The sequence below is a fragment of the Miniopterus natalensis genome, chromosome 5 (genome assembly GCF_054644295.1).
Source record: "Miniopterus natalensis isolate mMinNat1 chromosome 5, mMinNat1.hap1, whole genome shotgun sequence".
Taxonomy (NCBI): domain Eukaryota; kingdom Metazoa; phylum Chordata; class Mammalia; order Chiroptera; family Miniopteridae; genus Miniopterus; species Miniopterus natalensis.
The window spans coordinates 38,248,867-38,274,475 of NC_142085.1; the positions used below are offsets into that span (position 1 = coordinate 38,248,867).

Here is a 25,609-nt window from a genome sequence, read left to right on the forward strand (position 1 = left end):
CTTGGTATTTATTTTTCCTACTACAATTACAGTTTTGCTAAGAAAAATAAAATATCGGTTGTGTTCTCATCTGGGTTTCTAATTTTCAGCGACTGCGTAGAAGAAAACCTCTCATTTATCTAAAAAGAATCACCTTTCTGCAATCTCCAGAGTGGCTGGGAACGCAGAGGCGCGCCCGGCCCCCCATCCCCACCGCCGCCGGGCGCGGGGCGGGCCCCACGCGGACGGCCCTGGGTGGGCATGCTCCAAACCAGGAAACCACAGCACGGACCCTAAGCCTGGACTTTGAACCAAGCCCTTTTGCCTCGTTTTCTTTTCGCTGGCACCCTCGCCATCCATCCTCACAGCCTTCCCCCTGCCCCGGGCTCCCCTCCAGCCACCTGCACGCGTGGGGGATTGACCGGCGACCGGGAGGCAGCGCTCCGGGACCCAGTGCACCCGCCGCTCCCGGCAGAGGCGGGAACTACAACTCCCATCACGCCCCGCGCCCGCCGCCCGCCGCCCGCCTCCCCCGCCTCCTCCCGCTCCTCCTCCCCCTCCGCCGGCTTGCCCGGCGGCGCAGAGGCGCTCAGCTTTTTAATCTGCGGACCAGCAGGGAGGGAGGGATCTAGGTCCCTGCGAGCTTACCCCGAGGAAGCGCTCCGCGCGGTGGCCGCTGCGCGTCTCCGCCGAGTCGTGCCTCCGCGTCCGCGCCAACGCACAGCCCAAGGGGGCAGAAGGTGCGACGCGACCCGGAGGGAGGATGGTCATCCGCGTGTTCATCGCGTCCTCCTCGGGCTTCGTGGCGGTGAGCACGGCTGGGATCCGCAGCGGGCCGGGGTCGGGGTAGCCCGGGTAGGGGCGCGGGTGCGGGTCCCGCGGGCCGAGCGCGGCGCTCGCCCGCGCGTCTCGGTGCGCAGCACGTCCGGCCGCGCGAACCCGCGCCCGCAGGTGATCGACCCCTTCGCGCCTGGACAATGAAAACGGCGGGAGCAGAGGTGCTGGAGGACTCCGGGCTCACCCCCAGCTCACCCTGCACCCCCAGAGAGGGGGTCAGCGCGGGGAGCCCCAGGTCCGGTTGCGTGGCGCGGGAATTTGGGGGAAGGGGTGGTCCAAGAGCTTTGGGGTCCACCTTCCTTTGGTGCTAATTACTCCCCATTTTGGACTTTCAGCCTGGTTAAGTTTTGTGCGGAAGCTTTTTCGGTTACGTGGTTTGCTAGCCTAGCTCTTGAGTGAAACAAGTTTAAGTGGGAATTGCTCTCTACCCACCCTTCCCCATCAAGTACATTTCTTTAGCTTTATACCTGCGCAGAGAATGGTAAACCAGGTTTTTCCTGTTGTGCCAGAAATTTGTTTTTGTTTTTTCCCTGGAGTACTGTAAATAATTTTACATCTTTATGTAAATGAGCGTGTTTGGATTCTTCCCCCTTTAATGCTGTGGTCAGTTTCATCTTGGGGATGTACAAATGGTGGTCTCTTTAGTTATTGTAAGCTATTTTGTTTGGTCAATATTCTTGAATATTTTTAGGAAGAATTTTTGTTTTTTTTAGGAAGAAGAGAAATAGCCAGATGCCAGACTTTGAGGAAAATTCATGAGTATACTTGATAGCCCACTGAGTAAGACATGTAGCAATATGTTTTACGTGATTATTAAGACTTGGTTTTCTTAGCTAAGATTTAATTTAAACTATAGATTTAAGAAGCTTTTTGGTGAGATATATAATACATATGTAAATACATAAAAAGTGCAGTATTGATTGCTTAAAATTTGATCTGTCCAGTTGACTGGCCAGCAACTCAACCCAATAATCCCAAAATTTGTTTCTGAAGCAGGTGGGATGGAGGATGGTATAAAATACTGTTTGCAAATCCTTATAAACAACTGAGGCTTTTTATTTAAGAAGAAATCAACACTGTAGCACAAAAAAGACTCCCTTTTGCATTAGGAACAATAGATGGTGGGAAATGCCAACTTATCTTTATATGCAGACATGGTCTGGTCCCCAGACTCTTGATAGTTCTGGTGTTTCTAATTATTTTTGGTTGCTTAGTCATACCTGCCTTTTATAGATTTCTACACTGAAACTACTCTTCATGTGTTGGGAAACCCATACTGGTTTGTAGATAGATTTTTTTTTCCAAATGCACTCCTTCGTAAGAATGTACAGAGCCTTTGGTTTCACCACCAACTTGCATGCTTCAATAATTATTCCAGTAGCATTTTATTGATTGCACAGGGATGCTTTATAGTGTTAAGGGGTCTAGGCTGTATTGGACAAGTCAAGGTCAAAACTTGAGGTAATTACTTGACTTAACCTGTCAATAGATAGCATATCAAGATATTCTGGAACCCTGCATCTCCATTTCCTCAATTCCATTAACAAATATTTATTGCCTCCCTGCTAATGTGCCTTTTTAATGTTCTGTGTTTTGCTCATGAAGCTAGACTTAAGAGACCTAAGTGTTGTTGTTTTTATAAATTTTCACAGGAGGGCATGCTTATTGATTTTAGAGAGAGGGGAAAGGAGAGAGAGGGGGAGAGAAGGAGAGAGAGAGAGAAAATCATCGATTGGTTGATCTCCTGCACGCACCCTGGTCAAACCGCGCAACCTAGGTATGTGGCCTGACTGGGAATGGAACCTGCAGCCTTTCAGTGTACGGGTCAATGCTCCACTCAGATGAGACACCGGCCAGGGAAAGAGACCTGAGTTTTAATGCAGTCTCTGACTAGTAGTATGAGGTGCTCCTTTTCTGCCTGAGTTTGTCTTCTGTAGAATGAAGAATTGTGTGATGAACAACTCAGAATTGCACTCTAGCTTTAAAATGCTTTGACATCATCAGTTGGGTAAATGTGGATAAATCCTTGTAATAGCTTCTTTTATTTGAGCAATATACCTATTAGCTTCAAAGTGAATTTCTTTTTCCTTTGGTGTTTTACTGTGATATCTCAGGTGCCCTCACCAGCCCCTTGGTGGTATGTGTTCTGACATGGTGTGATTTGAGCTGGAAGATATACTCGGTTATCACATATGTACAGCCCAGAAACTCTAATTATCTACTTAATGGACCCAATCTTTTCAAGTCTCAGTTAATCCTCAGTCATCGAGTCTCTCCAATTGTAATATCTCCTATATCAATACACAGTTTTTCTGTAATTATATAATATTGATACTTTGGGCAATGATAACTGTATGCTTATGTTTAAGAATAGTCATTTCCAAGAGATAATGAAGTTGTTTAAGTCAACTGTTGGGCTGGGGAGGCTAATGGGGCTTATCGCATTAACCTATATTAAGCTTCGAAGGCATAGCCTTAGTGTTTTCTCTCCAGCAGTGTTGTGAGGATAAGTAATTTGATTCTCAAGTCGGTTTGATTTTGGCTGAAGTTTATTAAACCTTAAGGGAAGAATGTGACTAGAAATGGACTTAGTTAAGTCCCAGGAATTTCTAAAAAGATGCTCTGCTCCAGTTGGCAGTAGATTCAGAAATTCTCTTTAGAGAAAATGCTCATATCTTGTTCTGATTTCCCTGAACTCTCTGGCTTCAACACATAACAGTGGCAGTTGGAATAATTAACGCCAAAGGGTGAGTGCCTTTTTATCTTCCCCAGCTCCAGCTCAAATCTGCTTTTACTAGGAAATAAAAGCAATGCCACATTATTATGGTATGGATACCTGAAAAATCAGATTTCTTATGCAGCTGTAATGTTATCATTCATATTGTAGTAAAGGACATTTTATTTCAGTCCTAAGAAAATCGTATATTTGGCTTATCCTGGTTGTATACCTAAAAGGGGAGGTCTTAGTAACTTTATACCGGAAATATATTAATACCAGTTTTTAATTTAAAAACATTGAATTCGGTTATTTCATTCATTCAGTATTTTCTAAGGGATTGCTGTTTGCCTGGCTCAGTCCTAGGCCTTGTGGGGAGCTAGAGGAGAATAAAGGGTGTGGCCTATGTCCTCAAGGAAGTCCTGTGGGGACCAGGTGGGGAGATAAGATAGGAAAGGTAAAACCACCAGGAATAAAGTACAGCCCAAGGACACATGCCTCTTTCAGGAACATTCTTACCAGAGATAGAAATAATATAGGCAGCAGAGGGATGCATTGCAGGATGTCAGATAAGGAGGAAATGTGCCAGAAATCATGAAATATGCATGTGGGAGCCTTAGGCAGATGGCAGGGAGAGGGATTGAGTTAGATTTGGAGCCTGGGAGACAGTGCATAAGCCCACCTTATTCAGGCTGGAAAGGGAGGAGCTTTGGGTGGATACAGCAGGCAGCAGAGGTCCCCATAGACCCCTTTTGAGGACAGGATAGACTCGAAGTCCAAGAAAGAAGCCCATGATAACACACAAAGTCCATAGTACTCAGTGTCTTGGAGGTGTCTAAAGTGTCTGCAGCATGCATGCTCTCTCTGGCTTTTTGCCTCCAGGGAATAAGGTGCTCTCTGACAGAGAGGGAACCCCTGAATGTGTTTTCGGATAAATACACCCCACCCTTGTGCTAACTAAAATTTTTCAAAAAGGAAATCAAGTCTTCTTTTACTCTTCCTTAAAGTTCATGGGCTCTCCCTGGCCAGTATAGCCCACTTGATTGGGTTGTTTTCCCCAGCATCAAAAGGTTGCTGGTTTGATTCCTGGATAGGGCAAACGCCCAGGTTGTGGGCTCACTCCAGTAGGAGATGGGCAGGAGGCAGCCAATGGATGTTTCGCTCTCAGATTGATGTTTGTCTCTCTCTCCCTCTCCCTTCCTCTCTCTAAAAATTAAAAAAAAAAAAAAAAAAAATCTTAAAAAAAAGTTCATGGGCTCAGTTGTTAGAGTGGGAACAAAACATAAAGAGATTTTAATGAAGTCCAGCCACGTAATTTCACAGGGAAGGACATAGAGATTCAGTGGTTTGCCTGAAGGTCATTTGTGTCAGTCAGTGCAAAGCTGAGGGTTAAATGAAAGCCATGTATCCTGGCTCCTAAATGTATTCATTCAGGTGTTCACTCAGCAATGCATTCATTCATGCATGGGTTGATCCTTGCATTCATCAATCATTGAAACTAAGTGCAGTACCAGGCTTTGTGTTAGGTGTTGTTAGGTGCTAGGTGTGGTGTATGTGATGGTCAGGAGAGCAGATTTATACTGTCCCCGTGGTACAAATCAATGCTGACTCTCTAGCTCAAAGACTTGGGATGCTAACCATTTGGTCAAGGGGAATGAGGGACTCACTGCCTTGGGGGATGTTTTCATGGGCAGGGTGAAATGAGCAAGACAGCAATATATCCCTGGATGTTGGAGAGGAACCTTTACTGGGAGCAAGTGTTACAGAGAAATTGAAAGCAAAGTTGGAAAACATGGAGCTTTGCCCAGGGTTGCAGCTATGTTTTCAAGTATGAGTGAGGGTGCTGGGAAAACACATAGAAACTGTACTCGGAGTTGTCTTGCTCTTTACAACTGTAGAAGGCATACCCAACTGTTTGCATGATTAATAACTATTTTAAACATCAATGATCAGTTAAGCAATTGCATCTCCACAGAATGTATTCAGTGAAGCTTCACTGTGTGAGGAAGCTGCTGAAAGGAATTCCAAGGCAGGTAAAGTCAGGATGTGAGTATGTAGAACAGACTGGGCATTAATTCCTAGGTGATTCTGATGCCAGAAGAAGTTCATAAGGGTAAGTCTGGGCTCATTAACACCTTTAACTCATTGATACTTCAGAGTCGTGCGGCAAGGTAGTTAGTTATTCCCATTTTACAGTGGAAGAGACTCAAGTTAACTGACGTGATGAGATCATACACAGTAAATGGTGGGACCCTACTCAGACTCTGGTGGACAGGTGACTCCAAAGTTTCTAGAGCAGGTGTTCTCCACTGTGGGCACTGTGGCGCCCTGGGTGAAAGAGTACCAGGGATTCTCGACATCCTGCAGTGTGATGGACAGGCCCCATAAGAACTGCCTGGTGCAGAATGCCAGTGGTGGCCCTGAGGAGAAACAGTGCCGAAGGGCATTGGTGAGGGAGGGGTGGAGTGAGGTTCAGGAATAGGTGGGAGCATGCACGAAATGATTAGAAGCAGAAATATGTTGGGACGCAAGGAAAAAGATGGGCTTGTAAGAGAAGGTCAGGCTGGGAAGGTGTGTGTATTAGTTTCCTAAGGGCTGCCATTAACAAAGTACCAAAAACAGGGGTGCTGAAACAACAGAAACTTGTTTCACAGTTCTGGAAGCTAGAAGTTGAGATGAGGGTGTCTGTCGGCAGGGTTGCTTCCTCCTGAGCTGTAAGAGCGACTCTTGTTCTGTGCCTGTCTCCTATCTTCTGATGGCTTGCTGGCAGTCTTTGGGGTTCGTTGGCATGTAGATATATCACTGTGATATCTGCCTTCATGTTTACATGGTGTACTTGTGTGCCATCTGTCTCTGTGTCCAAATTTCCCCTTTTTATGAGGACACAGTCATATTGAATTAGAGCCCAGCCTAATGACCTCGTCTTAACTCAATCATCTGCAAAGATCCTATTTTCAAATAAAGCCACATTCATAATTACCAGGGGTTAGGGCTTGAACATCTTTTGAGGTCACAATTGGACCCATAACAGCATGTAATATGAGAGTTGAAATAAAAAGGCTAATTGATGGCATTTTTTCTCTTTAACTGGAAAGATTTTGAGCAAATTTCTTGACTCTTAAAGGCAGCAGCTGGGTATGTAATTATATGGGATTGTAGTCAGTGTACAAGGTCTATTGTTGGGAAGGGAGATTTATCAATATCCCAAGTAAACACCTCACCTCAGTCTTTCTAGTTAATTTTAGTATTCCCCAAATTTGATATTTTTCCTTCAACAATACTATTTTAAATGTGTAAATATAAATATGATCAAGGTCATAGACTCATTTATAAAATTAGGGGTTTTTTACCCATTTGTTTTAGGACACTTTCAGTAAACATTTCTATCTATTTGAGGAAATGAAATTTTGACAAATACTGATAATATGTGGTATAAGGTGGTTTCCGAATTGCAGGAATGTAAGACTACTTATGTCTTGGGTTTGTTTTTTTGTTTTGTTTTTCTTTTCAAGTTTTCATCAAAAGTAGAAAATGAAAACAATTATAGAGGGGAAAAACTTCAACAGTTGAGTAGGAAGCAGTGTAAAATACTAACTCCAAAAAATATTTCTTCTTTAGATTTTTTTAATGTTTAATTTATAAAAAGTTCAGAAATGAATTGTTTTTTGTGTTGTTTTTTCTAGTAAAGTTAGAATTGGGTGACAGAGTAGAAAAAAGTCTAGATTCTTTAAATATTTCACTTTTAAAAATAAAAATTAACACAACATACTGTTCATTATAAGTAAAAATTTAAAATACTTTATTTTGAAACACAGATTTAAAAAATAGGGTCAAGAAATTATTAATTAAGCTGCTAAATGTCAGTTTTTAAAAAGTTACACTCTGAACTCTAAACTCAGAGACCCTTTTAGGTTTCCGCAATTTTTCAGCAGGAATCGCTCTCATCTGTGTTATTGTAGATGCAGAGTTAATAGAAATTTAGGTTGTTTTGAGTTAAATTACATTCCTGTATTCGTTATTTTTCTGGTTAACTTTTGTTATATTATTTATTAATTATGCAAAAAAGGATCTTAGCTTTCCAAATTAGCTATCTAGTGAATATTTTTCTGTGAAATGGCAAGTGTTTATTAATACTTGAGGGAAATTTTCCACTTCTGATTATGTACAGTTAACTTTTTTGGGTCCTCTATAAATGTAGCTTAGAAGCGTTGAACCTTTCTGTTGAGTGGTTTTTTAGATGAGTAGTGATTAGTGTGTACCATCGCCTAGTTTTGGGGGGTGGTCGAGGTGGCCGGAGAAGTGGGGGTGGGAGGAAGAGGTGGCGATGGGTGGCCTGTGCCAGCAGAGTGCAACTGAGCTGCCTGGTTTCAGGCAGTGCAGTTTCCCTTCTGCCCGCTTCTTCTAATGGGCTTATTTACCTGAGTTTATCTGCCAGCACTGGCTAATTACTCAGGAACTGGGCTATGGTAATTTAAAGTTAGTGTTGGTATTTCTTTTATGTTTAATTGTTTTTTCCCCCCCAAACTCTATAAAGAAATCAACCTAGGAAGAGCACTTAATTGAATGTTTCCCTTTTGGACTCATGACAGTTTTGCTGTAGGCCTGAAAGCTGAACTAGATGCTGGCAGACTGGGGGCCCCCTCTACCTACAAACCCAGGTACCTGTAGGCTGGCGCAGCCCCTGGGAAACTCTAGAACAATACGGTTGGTCCCCAGGACCTGGTTTCCTCTGCCGTTGGCAACTTATTTATTCCTAGGGGTACCTGACTCTTTTGGGCTGGCTCAGTGTCTGGCAGAACCCCAAAGAGGGTTTCCTGGAACTGACCCCTGAACCGTGGAAATGGAAAAGCAGGGCCTGCGTACATTAGGGTGTGTCTGTCTTGTTGTGGGACCTTTGTGGGCTCTCTGCCAATATTGCTTCAGGGCTCCAGAAGCCGGAAATGGAACATTGGCTGTGACTGAATGCAGAGGGTTCTAAGTATTTCGGGATGCCTTTTCCATTTTGTGCTTGGTAATGGCCCACATCAGGAAATGGCTTTTTGCCATCTTCGATCTGGTGGCTTTGGGAGGAGGGTTAGGGGTAAGAGAGACCCAATTAGGTGACTTGCCTGACAGGTCAGTTTAGATATTCGGTAAATGCAAATAGAGTTAAGGTAAGCATCTGTTGCTGCATACTAACCCACTATTAGAATCAAAGCAAAGCAAAAACTCCAAAGTAACAACAACCAACACAGCCTTTGAGTAATTTGTTTTCCTTCTGTGGGTTGCATAAGGCGTGGGAGTGTAGTTAGTGTTCCTCATTCATGACATTCCCATGTGGATTGAAGTTTACTGTTTTTCTTCTTTGGTAATTATATTCATTAGGACAGTTCCTTTGGATGGGAATGGGCCACTCTCTAAGCCTGGATCCCCCACTGATAGGAGTTTTGGGTTGCACTGTCCTTTTATAATAAACTACTTCGTAGCCAAAGTAAGTATTTGGATTGAATATCTGCTGTTATATTTAATTCTGGAATCAGTTTATATTCAACCCAAGCGCTTACTTCTGGCCCATCTATGGGTTATGTGTCATCGGATGGCAGGGTTCTCTCATGGATAAGGCACGGACTGAGCCCAAATCCTAGCTCTGCCATTGATGAAGGCTGTGGCCTTAGTCAAGTAACCTCAGCCTCTTCATTTGTAAAAGTGGGATAGAAATGGTACCTTCTGTATAGGATCGCGATGAACATTGAGTGAGTGAAGTATTCCACATAAAGCATTTAGCAGAGTGCCAGGTATATAGTAAATACTTAATGTATGTTATCTATTATTTCTATTATATCAGCAGCAGCAGCAATAGTAATACAGTAATAAAAAATAAAAGTTATAACCTTGGATCATGCAAGATCTTTAATCATAAAAATATTATGTACAGTACATAGTACTTACTAAGCTGAGAGTGCATACCGGTATAATTTTTGGAGAGTTGTTAGTAAATGTAAGTATAAAGAGTTTTCAACTGAAATTTGAATTAAGAACATTACAATTTGAGGTCATTCCCCAAACAAACCACTTGATTAGAGTTCTGTAATTTTTGAACATTTTTTAAAAGACCCCTGTCTTTTATGGTATATAGCATGTTGGGCATGAGTCACTAAACCATATGTATTCACTGCCTACAAAGTGCTTGGTACTATGCAAATAGACACTGTTCTTTGCTTTACGTAGTACATGATTTTAGAGTTCAGCTTGATTTAAAGCTTCCTAAACTTGGCAAGTAGATTTCATTCCAAATGACAGCTCTGACTGATGGATGGTGGCTGCCTGGAGAGCTGGGAGAGGGGTTTTGGAGCCTTGTCTGGGAAACAAGCCATGTGATTGACTGCTGGTGTCTTCTCTGGCACCAGAGGAAGGAGGACCAGGGCCTGTGCCAGCCCTGTCTTAGACTCGGTGCAGTTGGACTCTGCCTTTCAGATTAGTGTAACTGAATGTAGACTATTTGGAGTCTGTGAGAGAAATAGGAGACACTAGGTTGAACTGTTGGATAATATCCTCTGCAAACGTGTTACCTAAATTTGGGGGTGAGGGTAGGGAAGGGCCCGGATTTCTGTGTTTAATGAAGATGAGTGGTACTTCCCAGAAAAGACAGTGATTATCCTGACTGTGAAACTGAACGCTGAATCTTGATGCTTGTGACATGTAGGTGGGGTTTTCAAACCTGGCAGAGGGGCAGGTAGATGGTGGTAAATGAGGTAACAAGGGATTTGGGAAAAGGTGGTGGAGGCAGGAGAGGAAGAAAGACACTGAAATAGGTGGACTCTAGGATATGCCTGTCTACCATGCTGACCTTGGAGCATTGAAAGGTCAGATCCAGGTGAACAATGAGTGTTTACCTGTACCCAGCAATGTAATAGGACTTTTCCTGCAGGTTATTTAAACCTTACAAAGACCCTACAAACTGTGGTTTATTGCACCTGTTTTACAGATGAGAACATTGAGGTACAGGGTGATTAAGTAACATGCCTCGGATCATTTAGCTCAATGAATCCAGATTCAAACCCCTGTCTTCCGATTTCATATTTAGTACCTTTTTCCATTATCCTATATTGCCCACTAGAAGAGCCCACAATCAGAGATCAGTGAGAACCTGGGTCGTGCTAACCCAGAAAGCTGGCTAGGATAACAGTGTGTGAGCTCAGGCTAAAGAAAGGGGAGGGACAGGATTCCTCTGGAACAGTTCCAGGGGGTCCCCACTCAGCTATTGAGCAAGTAATTGTAGGCACAGTGTCCCCAGGGCCTGTGAAAGCAGTGGCTTTGCTTCTGCAGAGACTGATAAAGGCTATAAGGAGTATGGGTTGAAATGGAAAGTGAATATGTGGTCATCATCATAACAACTACCATTCACACCATGTGCAGGAAGTACTCAGGAGGTCTTTTTGTTTGTTATTTTTATTTCTTAAAGTAACTTGGCATGGTAGCCATTCATATCCTCTCTCTCTCCCTGTCTGTCTCTCTGTCTCTGTTTCTCTCTCACATAGGAACCTGCTGAAATTCAGAAACTTTAAATAACCTGCCTTGTCATAGATTCCAGAAGGTCCAGACACCCAGATCCATACCATCCTATTTCCTAATGGCCATGTCCCAGAGGAAGGAATCGGTGATTAAAGAGAAATTAGAATAGGCAGTGCTCTGAAAGGACTGTTGAATGCTTTGTTGGGTGTCCTGAAACCAGATTTGCTTCAATTATGATTCTTTTGCTTTGTGTGATAAAGTTGAGTAGAACTGACTTGATGTGTTGAACTGAAGGTAGCAGAGGATGGGATGGGAGGGTGATAGGGTGATATGGGAGAAGCTGTGGCTGGAACCCAGGATGGGGTCAAAAGCAGAGATATTTAATCTCTCAGGACCTTTTGGGCAACAGCAGACGTTTAGTGGTGGGAGTGTGTGCCCTCATTCTGTTCATCTTGGATCCTGGGTTTCTGAGAGACATTTTCTCCATGGGCTGATGAGTTCCCGTTTTCTACCCTACAAATAAAGTATCCATTTGGAGGAAAGAGTTTATCAGCATATTGCAGCCTACTGTGGGAGTTCAGTGCAACAGTGAGTAGAAAGTGGGAGGCCAGAGTCAGGGCCACCGGTGGTTGGAGGGGACAGAAGGAGGGCCTGTGGGAGTGCAGGCGGCTGCTCTGTGTAAAGGCAATAATGTCATTAAATCAGCACCCATAGGAAGGCAGGAGGGACCCGCAGGAGCGGGTATGCAAAGCCCCTGTCCATACACATCACAAAGATCAGATTCTTTACATGTAATTTACAGAGAAACCCTCATAAACTTGGTAAATAGAAGAAATTGATGTAATACAAGCAAGGTAATATGTGGAAAGAATGTGGATTTTAGGAACACAAAGACCTGGGTACAAATTATGACTCTGGTACCCTAACCAGCAGGGTAGCTTAGCAACTCTTTTAACTTCTCTGGATCTCAGCATCCTCATTTGTAAAGTTGTTGTAGCTTAATGAAATGCCAGCCATTAATAATACTATGAGTTTCATTTAAATTTAAGCCAGCAATAATTCGCTTGTCTTTTGTGAATTTCAACTTTAAATGAGCTGTTAAGATTTAATTAAAGGAAAAAAAGTTGTTCTTATAATCGGACAATGGGTCCTAAGTTTTATTGGAATGCATTTATAGGAGTATCTGAAACTGACATTGTTTATTAGGGTTAGTGAATCTTCCCAAGTCTGAGCCATTTGTTATGGAGCTTGTGATGTTCTTTTTTCTTATGATAGTATTTCTTGGCATCTATGTCTATCAAAAGTGGGAAACCACAGATTATATTGGTGGGTTGTATATATTTTATGAAGAATGGGAGCCAGTGAGAGTTTTTTTGTGGAAGGAAGGAAATAATAGTCCTAAGTGGTTTTAGGTGTTGGTTGGCTTCATTCCTTTATGTTAACTGCCTTGGGCATTTGAATATTCGACTCTTTTGTGGAAGTTAATTATTATGGGGGGTAAAAGTGTCTCTCTTTCCTGTGTGTGGTTGGTGCTAGCCTCCTAGCCACTCTCTCATCTCAGAATCGCTGTTTGATGTCATTATTCTTTAAGGCAGAACTTCCTTGAAAAGCTTAAAGGTGAAGTTGATCATATTCTAAATCATGGTTCATCACTGTGTCACTATTGACATTTGGGGCTGGGTAATTCTTTGTTGTGGGAGGTTGTCCTGTGCATTGGAGTCATAAAGCGGCATGCCTGGTCTCCACCTGCTGGATGCTAGTAGTACCCCTGCCTCCCATTTGTGACAACCAAAAACTTCTCCAGACATTCCCAAATGTCCCCTGGGGAGCACAGTCACCCCCAGTTGAGAATTCCTGTTCTGATCTGTAGTAGCAGAGAGGAAGCGCGCACGATATGACAAGACTCAGATGGTCTCAAAACTGGAAGGAACTGAAGAGATCATTTAATTCACATTCATCTTCCTCTTCTGATGAGGTGTGAGCCGTTAAATGACTAGTTCAGATCTACAGTGCTTGTCCTGATACTTCTAGAGCAGTGCTTTGTGGACCGAGAGTACTGCATTAGGAGTTGGGAGACTTGGAGTCTGGTGATGCATTTAATTAGCTTTGTGTCTTTGGACAAGAAACTTAGCTTCTCTGGGCCTCAGGTTTCTCATCGTGTTGTTTTTGTTGTTTTCTGATTGACATATGTCATCTACCATGAAATTCACCCTTTTCAGTTTTATGTTTCATTGGCTTTTAGATTCACTGTGTTGTGCATCCATCACCACAGTGTAATTCCAGAACCTTTCATCATCCGAAAAAGAAACCCCAAGTCCATTAGCTGTCACTCTCCATTCCCTCCTTCCTCCCTCCAGCCCCTGGCAACTACTAATCTACTTTCTGTCTCTATGGATTTGCATATTCTAGACATTTCACATAGATGGAATGTGCCCTTTGTGTTTGGCTTCTTTCACTTAGCATAATGTTTTCATGCATGTCGTAGAATGTGTCAGCGCTTGGTTTCTTCGTATGACTGAATAGTATTCCACTGTATGAATGAGTATACCACATTCATTCATCAGTTGATAGATATTTGGGTTGTTTCCACTTTTTGGTTGTTATAAATAATGCTCCCGTCAACATTTGTATACAGGTTTTTATGCGACCATATGTTTGCAGTTTTGTTGGGTATATACCTAGGAGTAGAGTTGGTGGTTCGTATGGTAACTATAATTTTAACTATGTGAGGAACTGCCAAATTGTTTTCCAAGGCAGCTATTTTATTTTATATTTTCATTAGTAATTATGAAGGTTCCAGTTTCTCTACATCTTCACCAGTACTTGTTATTCTCTGTCTTTTAGATTATAGCTATTTTAGTAGTTTAGTAGTGGGTTTTTTTAAGAGCTCCTCTAGCTCTGAGGTTTTTTCCTTCTATTCCACACATAAGCCAGTATGAGTAACAAGCATTGAGTCTTTAGGGAATATGTATTTTGGAAAGTAATTGAATTAATCAGTTCCCATGTATTTATGAAAACCTTCTGTTGTCCAGTATTCAGCCACGTTCAGGATGCAGAATGAGTGTGTGTATGGCATTGCTCTTCCTCTGCCCCCAAATAACTCATGATCTGACGGGGGGAAAGATGAGCACAGAAAACAGAGGAAATTATCCCAAGGGCAGGTGTATTTATTTGGATGAGGGCAAAGAAGGACATATTTAGAGCTAGACAGAAAGAAAGCATCTCTTGAGTTAGGAAGGTGGCTATTTTTAAGGTTTTAGAAAATTTCCCTTAAATAAAAGGCTCCACTGGAAAGTGAAAAGACTTTTTTTTGTTTGCAAAATGTTTTGTATTAGCTCGTGAACCGCAGCAGGTGTGGTTCTACCTGTTCTTTTTCGGCAGGCCTGAGTTTGATTTGTGTATCCTTGCTGCCCTTTGTTTTAGACGAGATGACTCCTTTTCCACTGGCCTTTCCTGTCGTGTGAGAGCAGGACAAATGGATGCTCTAGAGTTAGTTCCACAGGGATGTTTTAATAGTGAGCTTGGTTCAAGGGATACTTAACAGGGATGAGTTGATTAATAATTCACCTTTGAATTCCTTTTCCATTAAAGTGGGGGAGGGAAGCCTCATCCTTTTAAAAGATTAAATTTGTGTGTTAGGTTCAGAAAGCTCAGAAAAACCTCATTGGTCCCTGATTGCTGAGAACTTCAAGGCCGAACTTTTTAGCCTGATATTTTGGGCCCTCCATGATCTGATTCTCACCTCCCTTTCCAGCATTTTCTCTCACTATTCTTTGGACTACTATGTAAATACACCAGACTTTTTTTTTCTCCCTGACTTCTGTGCCTTTTCTCATGCCATTTGATTTGCCTTGATGGTGCTCACCCTCGTTTGGGACTAGTCAGAGTCCCCCTTTTATTTGAAGCTGATGCCAGTGACATTTCCCAGTGAAGTGTACCCACACCCCTCCCTTCCTCGTTCGCCCTCTAGACTGGGAGGACTCTGCTTCCCTAGGCCTCCATGGCTCAGCCTGTGAACTTCTCTCTTGTGGCCTCAATACAGTCCACTCTTGGTTATAATTATTTTGTATGCAGGTTGTTTGAACTACAGGTTCTAAGTTCTTTGAGGTCAGGGACTACTCCATTCATCTTTTTATTCCCCCAAGTCTCCTATTAGAAAAGGTGGCATATATAGTATTTGTTGAATAAGTGAAAAAGAAATATTGTTCCTGTAGCTTCTGCATCAAAAACATAAAACTATATCAAGAGTTCATGACCACATCAAAGTGGGACTGGACTAGAGCCTGTGCTTTGGGAAATGTAAAGGCTGTGAGGGACATGATTTGTTTTACTGCTTAAATAAGTGGTATGAAGGATCTGTGTTATCAGAGATCATTTTATTTTAGTATTACCTCTCTTATCCAGATATCAGAATTCTAGAACCCCTGTGTGAAATGAGGCTGGAGACCTAAGAGGAAGCAGACAGGCCCCTGAGAGGCGGTGCACTGTTCAACATTTTGCAGGGTTGCAGGCTGCCCTTCACTGCCTTACCCAGAAAACTAAATAAAATAGGCCACAGTGGTCTTTGGCCCCACTGAGAGGAAGCTCTGAGAAGAAACGGCTGCCGTCGAAGGCAGAAATGGAGAATTCCAGAAGCACAGCTCTGGCCATATGGTGTAAGTGGACTCTGAGAATGTCAGTTTACCACATCAGAGTACAAAAACGGATCATCATGGTGATTTTTGGTCCAGAACAGATTACATCAGTTTTGGCATATTTTGGCTTGATGGACTCTGCTGAACAACGCAGGGACATGGGGTGCATTTTAGAAAGGGTTCTAAACTAAAAATAGTTTAAAATAAAAAAATAAGTTTGTGCCTAAAGGGGTGAGCTTCAATTATACAGAAAGCCCGATCTCCACTTCCAGGAGAAAGGAACTTATTTGCTCCTAACTGTCCCCCTGTTGCAGCTCCTCCTCTGCCTTCCATTCTCCTTTCTGCCTTCGGATATAGCTGTAGATTCTTTTTCCTCCTCGCCATATGAGCTGTTTATTTATATTCCTCCTTTTTATAATTCTGATGCTGTGCTTTTGTTTGTTTTTCACACATCGCTGTAGCTTTGCAGCCCTGCCTGCGCACCTTCCCCACAGAGTACCGCCTTTTGCCTGCCTGCGCCCTGAGGACGCTGCTGTGGTTCTGCCAGTTTCACAGCGAAGTTACTTGTTGGCAGCCCTACCTCCCCCACCCTCCGTTAGACTGGGCATCGCATCAATTTAAAGGCCTTGTTTTTTCGCCTGTGTTACCCTAGCTCCTAGGGCAGTGTCTAGCACATGGAAAGGCCTTCACAAGGTCTTGTAAAGTCCTGTTGAGTGAACAATGGCTCCTTGGCCTTTAGGAGCCCGGTTTTTCTCTGTGTTGGCCCTCTGTGCTCTGTCTCTCTAATTCTCCTTTGTTAACTTCTCTGCTTACTCTTCTGAGTCAAGATGGAATGCAGAATCATACGGCTGAAGACACAGAGAAATTTGAGGTGCAGACACCAGAATTTGGAGGTACTCTTCAAGACACATCTGTGGGAAGGGCGAGTGCCTGTGGAGATTTGAGGAAGCTGTGAGAGCTCCTAGTGGTGTCTGTGTGGGATCAGAACAGAGTGGTGTCCAGCTGAAGTTAGATGTGGAATTTCAGCAGACGAGGCACACTAGCATTGCTCAGTAAGTAGCCCAAGGGGGGCAGAGAAGGCCAGTGACATGGCCAACCCAAGAGACGGGGCGGGTCCATAGAATGCAGGTAAGAGCATTCAGACTTTCTCTTAGAGGTATCAATTTGTGCCTACCATGGAAATACGAACTAATTGTGTGATCCCCTGTAAAATGTAACTGTGGAAATGATCTGTCATCCCCGCAGTTATTTTTCAAATGTAGAAGTAATTTCTAGATCATCTTATAGGATCACTTTCACACATTTGAGGATGGACTAATGTAGAAATGGAAACAACATATTCTAGAATCCACTGTGTTACAGAACAGCATCTCTAGCTGTGGATAAAGGCACGGCTTTTGGCTGAAGTGTGTATTCTTGCCTGTGGAAAATACTATGCTCAGCAGGATTTCCTCTTTACTGTAGAGGATTTTGACTATTATAGCAAGTTTTGCCAGAGCAGCTTTTCTGCAGAGCATCCTCTAATTAACAGGAAGCATGTGTATGAACAGTCATATATAATTTTCATGGTGGCATTCTAAACATATTTTGTACTTGGCTGACTCTTTTTCCTTAAGGAAGTAAACATGTAATCTTTATGGGGAATGTAAAAACTATAAAATCCAACCACCCACATCTTTCATTCCATGTTTTTGCTAATGTTTTATTATGGTTTCACATTGCTAAGTAATACAAGTTGTTTTTTTAAAATGCCAACCAAGAGTAGTTCAAAACACGTGTTAATGGAAAAATTCATTATAGCTATTTATATTTCATCAAGCAGGTGGGAAAGGAGACAGATCAGCTCCTCTGAAGCTACCCCACTGAGTCCCTATGGGATGCAGATGTGATGCACACATGGTCTGAATCCTCCAGAGGAATTTACAGTTAAGTTAGGGAAAGAGGCACAGATATCGACAACTGTTACGAAACAGCGCCAGGCTGTGTATCATTAAATGCTGGGTTGGTGGTAACCGTGGGTGTACTGGGAGTTTGGTGAAGGAGATGATCTGGGAGGGCAGTGGTTAGTATAAGTTGGGGTTTCTCAACATTGGCACCACTGATGTTTTGGGCTAGAAAATTCTCTGTTGTGGGTGGTTTTCCTGTACATCATGTGATATGTAGCAGCATCCTTGGCCCCCCTATTCCCTAGTTGTGACAACCAAAAATGTCTCCAGACATTGACAAATGTCCCATGGTGGAGAGTGGTGCAAAATCACTTCCAATTGAGAACTACTGGGTAGACATAATTGAGCACAGTGTGGGCTTGGGGCTGAGCTGTGAAGAATAAATAGAACTTAGGTAGGAAGTGTGAATAATATTGGGACAATTTTAGTGGAAAGGAGCCATTACGTAAAAACCTGGTCAGTCCTGGAGCAGAGCTGTTTAAAGAGTGATCTGTGGACCAAACTTTGTTACTAATATGAGTATTGTAATTGAGGGTTAACATTTTTATAGCAAGTTTACATAGTGGTTTCATGCTGGTTTTTTATTATGAATGAAAACTAGGTTTCTGTTTTGTGTATCTTTGGTATATCACTTATCTGGACATTCATTTCTGGAAGTAGAAGTTTGTCACAGATTGGAACGTTAAAACAAAAAGAACTACAGCAAACTGGTCCATTACCACTGATACTTCGAGAAACATGCAGGCTGTGACCAGGCTGGATTCAGGGTGCCTGGGGGGTTCTATTTAGCTGTCTATTAACATTCTACCACAAATTAGAAGTAGATATTGTTTAAGTAACCTATGACCTGGATTGTGAAGGGAATTCCCTAAACTATTCTGAAGGTATTGGTTCCCAACGAGAAAATACATACCGGTAAGATTTTTATTGATGGTAGACTTGATTAGAGTTCATGGGAAGAATCATTCTGCTCGCAACAGGGCAGTAGTAAGCTCTCTTTGATTTGCTCTGAAATATTTTTTTTACTCAAGAGTAGTAAACTATAAACTCTGATACCTGCCTAAATTTCAATTTGGAAACCAAATGAAGTGATTGGTTTCAATTACATATTAAGCAGTTACTTGATCTTCATACGTAATTCTAAGAGAGAGACAAGTGAGTATACTCAAAATAAAAAGGTATTAAATTGATACTGTTTTTCAATTTAAAAATACACCAGGACATTCTTTAAGTCCTAGGGGACTGCCATGGGGACATTTGTTAATTACTCTTTACTTGGCTGTAATTTCTGGTTCCCTTTGTTCCACTTTCTGGTTTTACCTTTAACATTCCTTCTTAGTCCCTGTATGCAGCAGAGATGGCAAAGTCAAAAGGTTACTTTTGTGAACACTCAACAACTAACAGCGCCTGTGTGTTCCTGGGTCTGGCTAGTCCAAGATGGAGCAGTTGGGCTTCTTTCTGCTGATGAGACTGTGCAAGGCGTGCCCAGGGAGACCCTTTCCTGCCCTCATCGCGCCCAGCCTGCTTTAGCCTGCTTCCCCTGGCTGCGGTGGGAGCGTGGCCAGATTAGCATGAACTTGGGCGGAAAATAAACCCTTCAAAGGGCATGTTCCCAGAGCGTGGATCATCTGTCTGTTTAAATCAAGTTTCCTAGTTTGGGCACTGTCAGCGCTTTGACTATTGACACCTGTAATTCACAGCTTTCTTGGGGGCGAGCTGAAGTAAGGCAGAGGCAGGTGTGTGCCCCTTGTGCCTAGCACGGTGCCCGACACTTGCTACACCCTCCAACTACCCTGATGAGGTTTGTGGGCTTAGAATAAAAGTTGCTAAAGTAATAATAGTAACTAATGTGTGCGGAGCTCTTTGGGTGTGCTGTGCACTAAGAACTCGATTGCATCATTTAATTTTCATCACCGTGCTCTGAGCTGAATTATGATCTGCATTTCACCTCTGAGGAAACCGAAACTTTGATAGAGTAAGAAACTTGCACTAGATGATCCCTTTCTGACTGTGCAGGACTAGAACATAAATCAAAACTAAGTGGCCCCGAGGAGGATCGGCCCACTGCCCTTGGCATCATTATCAAAGCGCTCTAACCCTCATGGACAGGTCGCAGGGAACCGGGGCTCCTCAGACCTGAGGCGGGCTTGCGGTGGCCGGGCGTGCCTCTCGGCCTACCTTCCCACCGTCCCTGCGTTAGTGCTGCCGAACCAAGCACAGTAAGGAGAGAGGGAGGGAGGGGTTTTCATTTAGGCAGGTTATTTTTGTAACAATGTTAAGTTTGGGATTTATAGGCAGTTCTATTGTCCTGCTGAGTCACCAACAAAGTCGAGTATTGTTATAGAAACAGGAAAGTTAAGAGAAGGAGGGGAATTGTGAATTGATGGGTTGACCTTGTGAAACAAGGTTTTTGTGGTTATTTTTGTTGTTTTGTTTTACCAGGCAACTTTGAGGTGATGGTTGACACATTTAAGCATACATTTTCAAAAAGGCTTGGGAACTATGGGATTGGCTCTACTGAAGGAGGTCAATTTTGAAATGCAAATTTTGGTTATAACTTCATAAAGGTTAGTAGTTGAAGTTCTGGAAGTATGTGATGTCTTCAAGGGCAAAAGTATTAGTATGGAGAGAAAACAGAAAGTATATTGCACAATATCTTAATTTTGCCTGATTAAAGCACATTAGTATGTGCTAATATTCCTGTTTTCTTCCTCTAGATTTATTACCCTGCCTCATTTATGTTAACCTATAGAAAATATATTAGCTGCATAGTATACCTCTATATTTACAGAAAAATCCAGGTTAGTTTTCTAGGATTTCTTTATGAATAGAGTAATTTTCCCGGTCATAGGTATGCTAGAATGCTTCCAGGTAAGAAATATCAAAATTTAAGCCATACAAAGCCAAAACCTAACATTGTTACAAAAATAACCTACCTAAATGAACCCCCACCACCATGTTATTTAAAAAAATATGGTGGGATTTTTCCTTCCCTTATTTTTGCTGATTTTGCTAAGTAGAAATTTATAAATTGACTTTTAAAACCTGTTATAAGGGAGGTAACACTAAAAATGAGAATAATAGACTTTAGTATTTCTCAAATGTTCGTAAGAGAGATTTGCCTTCTGGCTTGAAAGTTATTTAGGCAAACATTATAAAGGAAAATCATATATAATCTTGTGTGTTTGCACACCCACATTTCTCCTAGTCCCCACACTTCTCTCGTGCAGTGGTCTGCAATGTTTTTTGATCACATACCCCAATAATAATAAAAATTTGAGGATATAATGCCAGTATCTGAATATTTTAAATAAATTATATGCATATATTACTGTACTAATAAAATATATGCATCATAAAGTGTCCACAAAATAGCAATTAAAACGATGGGGTACTGTTGAAACAATATTCTTAATTTTATTTTTTAATGATAAAAAAATTTTTCTCTCTCCCAAAAGTTTTTCTTACTGAGAACACTGTAAACTAATGATGAAGACTACAACTCAAAGGTCTGCTGTTAACAGTTGTTAAATTGTTGAAAAGGCACCTTCCTAAAATACACAGATGCATATGGAGAGTGAGCATCGTCGTAAGTGAAGAAGAATGGTATTTATTTTTCAATCCCATTTGTGAATCATGCAGCAGTGGTAAAAATTTCCATAGTTAAAATCATACTGTCTTCCCTGATGTAAATTAGTTGTTCCTGATAACCAATCAGAAGATGTTGTATTTTTATAACATCTTTTTAAAAACCCACTAAAGTTTTTCATTTGAAAGACTTTTAGGAGATTAGAAAATTATCTTTCTAGGTTTTCACGGGGACCGTTTTTATAGACACAAGCATTATTTTCATTAACAAAATTATAATAGCAAACATTTCCTAAAATTCATTTTGTAAAAGTTGAACAAGAAAGTTACTTGATTATAAAAAATTTTTTTAAAAAAAGAACGAATGTTACTTGCTAGATTATCATCTTTACCTTGAAGGAACAAAAATATTGAAGAAAGAAGATGTGTGTGTCGGTGTGAGAGTCTGTGTGTTTTAATATTTGTTGGGAAGATATTACTATTTGTCATCATGAAAACTGTCAGCACACTCAGAGCAGCTATCATTTTTATAAAAGAAACACACTCAAATTTCCAATGGTAGGGTAATGCTAGAGTAAATACTCGATAGAATTTATGCATTCAGTAAGATAACTATGAAGATTATAAAAACAAAATACTTATAATACAACCATAACATCCTACCCTAAAATGTGTATGTTATTATATAGCAGCTATATAAAGTTATGTTTCTAAATGTTGAATTCCTGGAAGGTAATATGAAAAATGATTACTTCACCATGATGAAATTATGGGCTTTTTCAATAAAAAACTTTTAAATTGGAAAGATGACTTAACATTATAAACGTGGTAAAAAGAAACCAATGTAAATTGATTAAGAAAACAGGATAAAAAAGTGTTGACTGGTTAAAATGAAAATATGTTAAAAGTATTTATTATAGCTCAGTAATGTTTATTTAATACAAACATATTGAGTACTTAGTTAAATACCAGGGACAATCTTTTCCATCATTAGAATTGTATTGCCTAATTTACAAAATATCATAATGGTTCTTTCAAAATGTGCTCTGTATTTCATAATCCATCTTCCTGGCATTCTGATTCCCTGAAACTCAAGTTTCAATCTCTTGCAAGACAGCATCTCTCATTGTTATCTCTGGCTTGGTAAACCTGGTATTTGCTTTCAAGTAAGATAAACTGAAATGGACACTGGAGACACAGTACTTTTTGTGTAATCTCATGTTTAGTTAAACAGCATTAGAATGTTGACAGTTAACAGAGGGCTTGTAGGGGCTTATTCTACACCCCTGCCTTACTCTGCAACAGTGAGGCACATCGGTGAGTGTCTTAGTTAGGAGTGTGTTCATCTGCAAGTAAGAGACGACCTGACTAATGTGAGTTTAAATGAATAGAAGTGTTTGGTCTCTCCTGGTAAGCCTGGAGGTCGATTTGTTCAGGGCTTGGGTTTCTAGGATTCTCTTGGTTGGCCTTTAACTGACTCATTCCCTCACGATGGAAAGGCTACCTGTGCACCTCCAGCTCTCATACCTGGGTTTCTAGCAGGAAGCAGGAGGAAAGGCTGAGATGGGGCCCTAGCATCTTAATCCATCCGCTTCAATAGGAGAGCAAAGCCTTGTCCAGAAGCTCCACCCATCGGACTGTGGCTCGCACTTCAAGGGCCAGATCTGGGTCACATGGCTGCCCCAGCTGCAAGGGTGGATGGGAAAACTGGGGTTTGGGTTTTACAGCCTTCACAGGAGAGGTAGGGAATAGCTCCTGGGGTAACTAACCTAGCATCTGCCCCGGTACTTGCCATCTGCATCCCCTTCTTTTTTTTCTTTAAAATATGTCTTCATTGATTTCAGAGAGAGGAAGGGAGAGAGAGAGAGAAACATCAATGATGAGAGTCATTGATCAGCTGCCTCCTGCACACCCCGACTGGGGATCGAGCCGGCGACCCGGGCATGTGCCCTGACCGGGAATCGAACCTCCATCTCTTGGATCCTACATCGATGCTCAGCCACTGAGCCAGGCCCAGCTGGCTGCATCCCTTTATTACAGTATAATGCATAGTGAGTCCAATAGTGAGGATGTGAAGAATTTGCATGAAATTATATGTTTTTGAGGTACCCTATTGCTGGAAAGTTTCTAGGGTCTTTCACAAGGGAAAAGATTATCAGTCCTTCCCTTTCTTTTTAGTTGAAAGAGGAATTGTTTTAGGGCCCTCTGCCTCTCTTAGTTTAGCTCAGCCCCTCTGTAAATTTTGTCAAGTTAGAAAAAAATCTATTCTTTTCTTTCTCTTTCCTCTGCCTGTCTTTGACTTTTTCCATGTGAGATACATGAAACGCCTTAATCAGCCTTACCTGGAATCAGAAAAAAGAAAACTGTATATTTGAACTGTGAAAGTAGGTGAAATAAAAAACTGTCACATCAGATACCTAAAGCCTTTGAAAGTACCCAGCAGTCACTTTATAGTTTTTGCAGAAGGCTAAATCCAGGGCAAGAAAGTGAAGCTAATATGTTTGAATGGACGAAACAATTGAGCAACTACCTATTATTGCTTAATTCCTTTCTTATTTAATCCTGCCAGTGGACCAATGAAAAAAACATACTGGGTCCATTTCACAGATTTGGAAACTGAAATGAGAGAGAAATAAGGTAATTTCTCCAAGGCTACTCAACTGACAGCGCCAGAATTAAAAGTAGGACAGTCTAACTCTAAAATACATTGTGTGTGGCGTTTTTTTAATTTTTCTCATTGCCCTCCATGTGGGCCTCATTTTGTCTTTAAACTTCCTTTCCCACAGTTGCTCACATTAAGTGTCAATTTTTAAAAATCGATCTAAATTCAAATTGATTATGTCTCTTTATTTATTAGTGACTCCCAGGGTGCTATTTCATCTGTGTACACCTCAGAATTCAAACCTGACTAGACATGTGGGGAAGCCAATGGAAGGAATCTGGCAGGGGCTGTTTAATTATGTAAGTTAACTGGCAGCCTTCTGGAAGAACTAATCCTATAAGAAGAGAATGGAGGAATGCAAGTTTACTTAGAAATCAGCAGTATAGAGTAGGGGGTAAGTCTAAGTCAGGTACAATGTAATTTATCTAGCCTGCCCTCTGATCTAATCCTGAGGGACTTGTGGAGCCAGGAGATTGCCAGATACAAGTATTTCCATGGGTCATTGAGTGTTCATGCTACAACAGCAGATTTTCAGCAACAGCAGCCCAGACAGCTCATCACCCTGGCGCCTGTGAGGGTGCGTTACCAGGTCTTGGGTGCAGGCATTAGGGTCCTCAGCAGATCTGAGTCTTGCAGGGGTCTAGAGTTGAAGGGTGACAATTTATTGTCTTGGTCCATTCGGGCTGCGATAACAAAATACCACAAAGTGGGTGGCTTATAAACAACAGAAATTCATTTCTCACACTTCTGGAGACCAGAAGTCCAAAATCACAGTAATAGCATGGTTGGACTGTGGTGAAGGCCCTCTTCTGGGTTGCAGACTGTGGACTTCTTGCTGTGTCCTCACATGCTGGAAGGGGCAGGGGAGTTCTTGGGACTGTTTTATAGGGACACGAATCCCATTCATGAATGCTCCACCCTCATAACCTAATCACTGCTTTTTCACCCCACCTTCTAACACCATTACCTTGGTGGTTAGGTTCCAACAAATGAATTTGGGGGAGACACATACTTACTCATGCAGTGGCCAAGAAGGCCACTTCAGGCACATCAAAGGAGCTTGCGTCTGAGCTGCTGGAGATAAGTGGGGGGAAGTGGTTAAGGATGGTCGAATCCATGGTAGCGATCAGAAGCACAGTGAGGGAAATACTTGCTTAATTCTCAATCGCCATCAGTTTGGGAATATATCAACAATTTAATAAAAAGAAAACATTTGGACAAAACAAAATACTACATTATGCACTTGCAATTTTTAAAATTAACTGACAATAGCATTTTTATTTAAACATACAATCACATACAATTTTCTTCTTTAATATCAGTGTCCGTGTTAGAAGCAAAGCCTTTTTCACATTCAGGGTCTAGAGAGTCTTCTGAGTTATTTAGTCTATTTACAGTTAGATGTAACGTGCTAGGCACACTGATTTTAAATTCATACAGTTTTAGCATTAATTGAGAAATACCAGCATTTGATCTGCATTTTGTTTGACTAAACTTCAGTTGCATTTGTTTCTAACTGACATTACCAACTGAGTTTGATCTCTTGAATATCACCTGGAAGCCTTTGATGTTCAGCACTGGAGCGATATTCTTTAATCATCCGTTCAGTTAATATTTACTGAGGGCTTCCTGTTTGCCAGTCCCTTGCTTACAGGACTGACATTGTGTGCAGAGAGATGGTCATAAAAACGAGTAAACAGATAAAGTTTTAATAAATTTACACAAAACTTCAGCTAAGGTGGCTAGAGAGGGCTCT

At 41.7% G+C, this 25,609-nt stretch overlaps 1 protein-coding gene across 1 annotated transcript in view; it reads left to right on the forward strand.

The window, feature by feature from the left end:
* The first annotated feature begins 579 nt into the window (after positions 1-579).
* SH3BGRL2 (SH3 domain binding glutamate rich protein like 2) overlaps positions 580-25,609 on the forward strand; it is a 42,819-nt gene continuing 17,789 nt past the window's right edge. Inside the window, exon 1 of the mRNA XM_087817481.1 lies at positions 580-787. Within this exon, the coding sequence (XP_087673607.1) occupies positions 743-787 (45 nt within the window). The 5' untranslated portion in view covers positions 580-742. The remainder of the gene's footprint in view (positions 788-25,609) is intronic.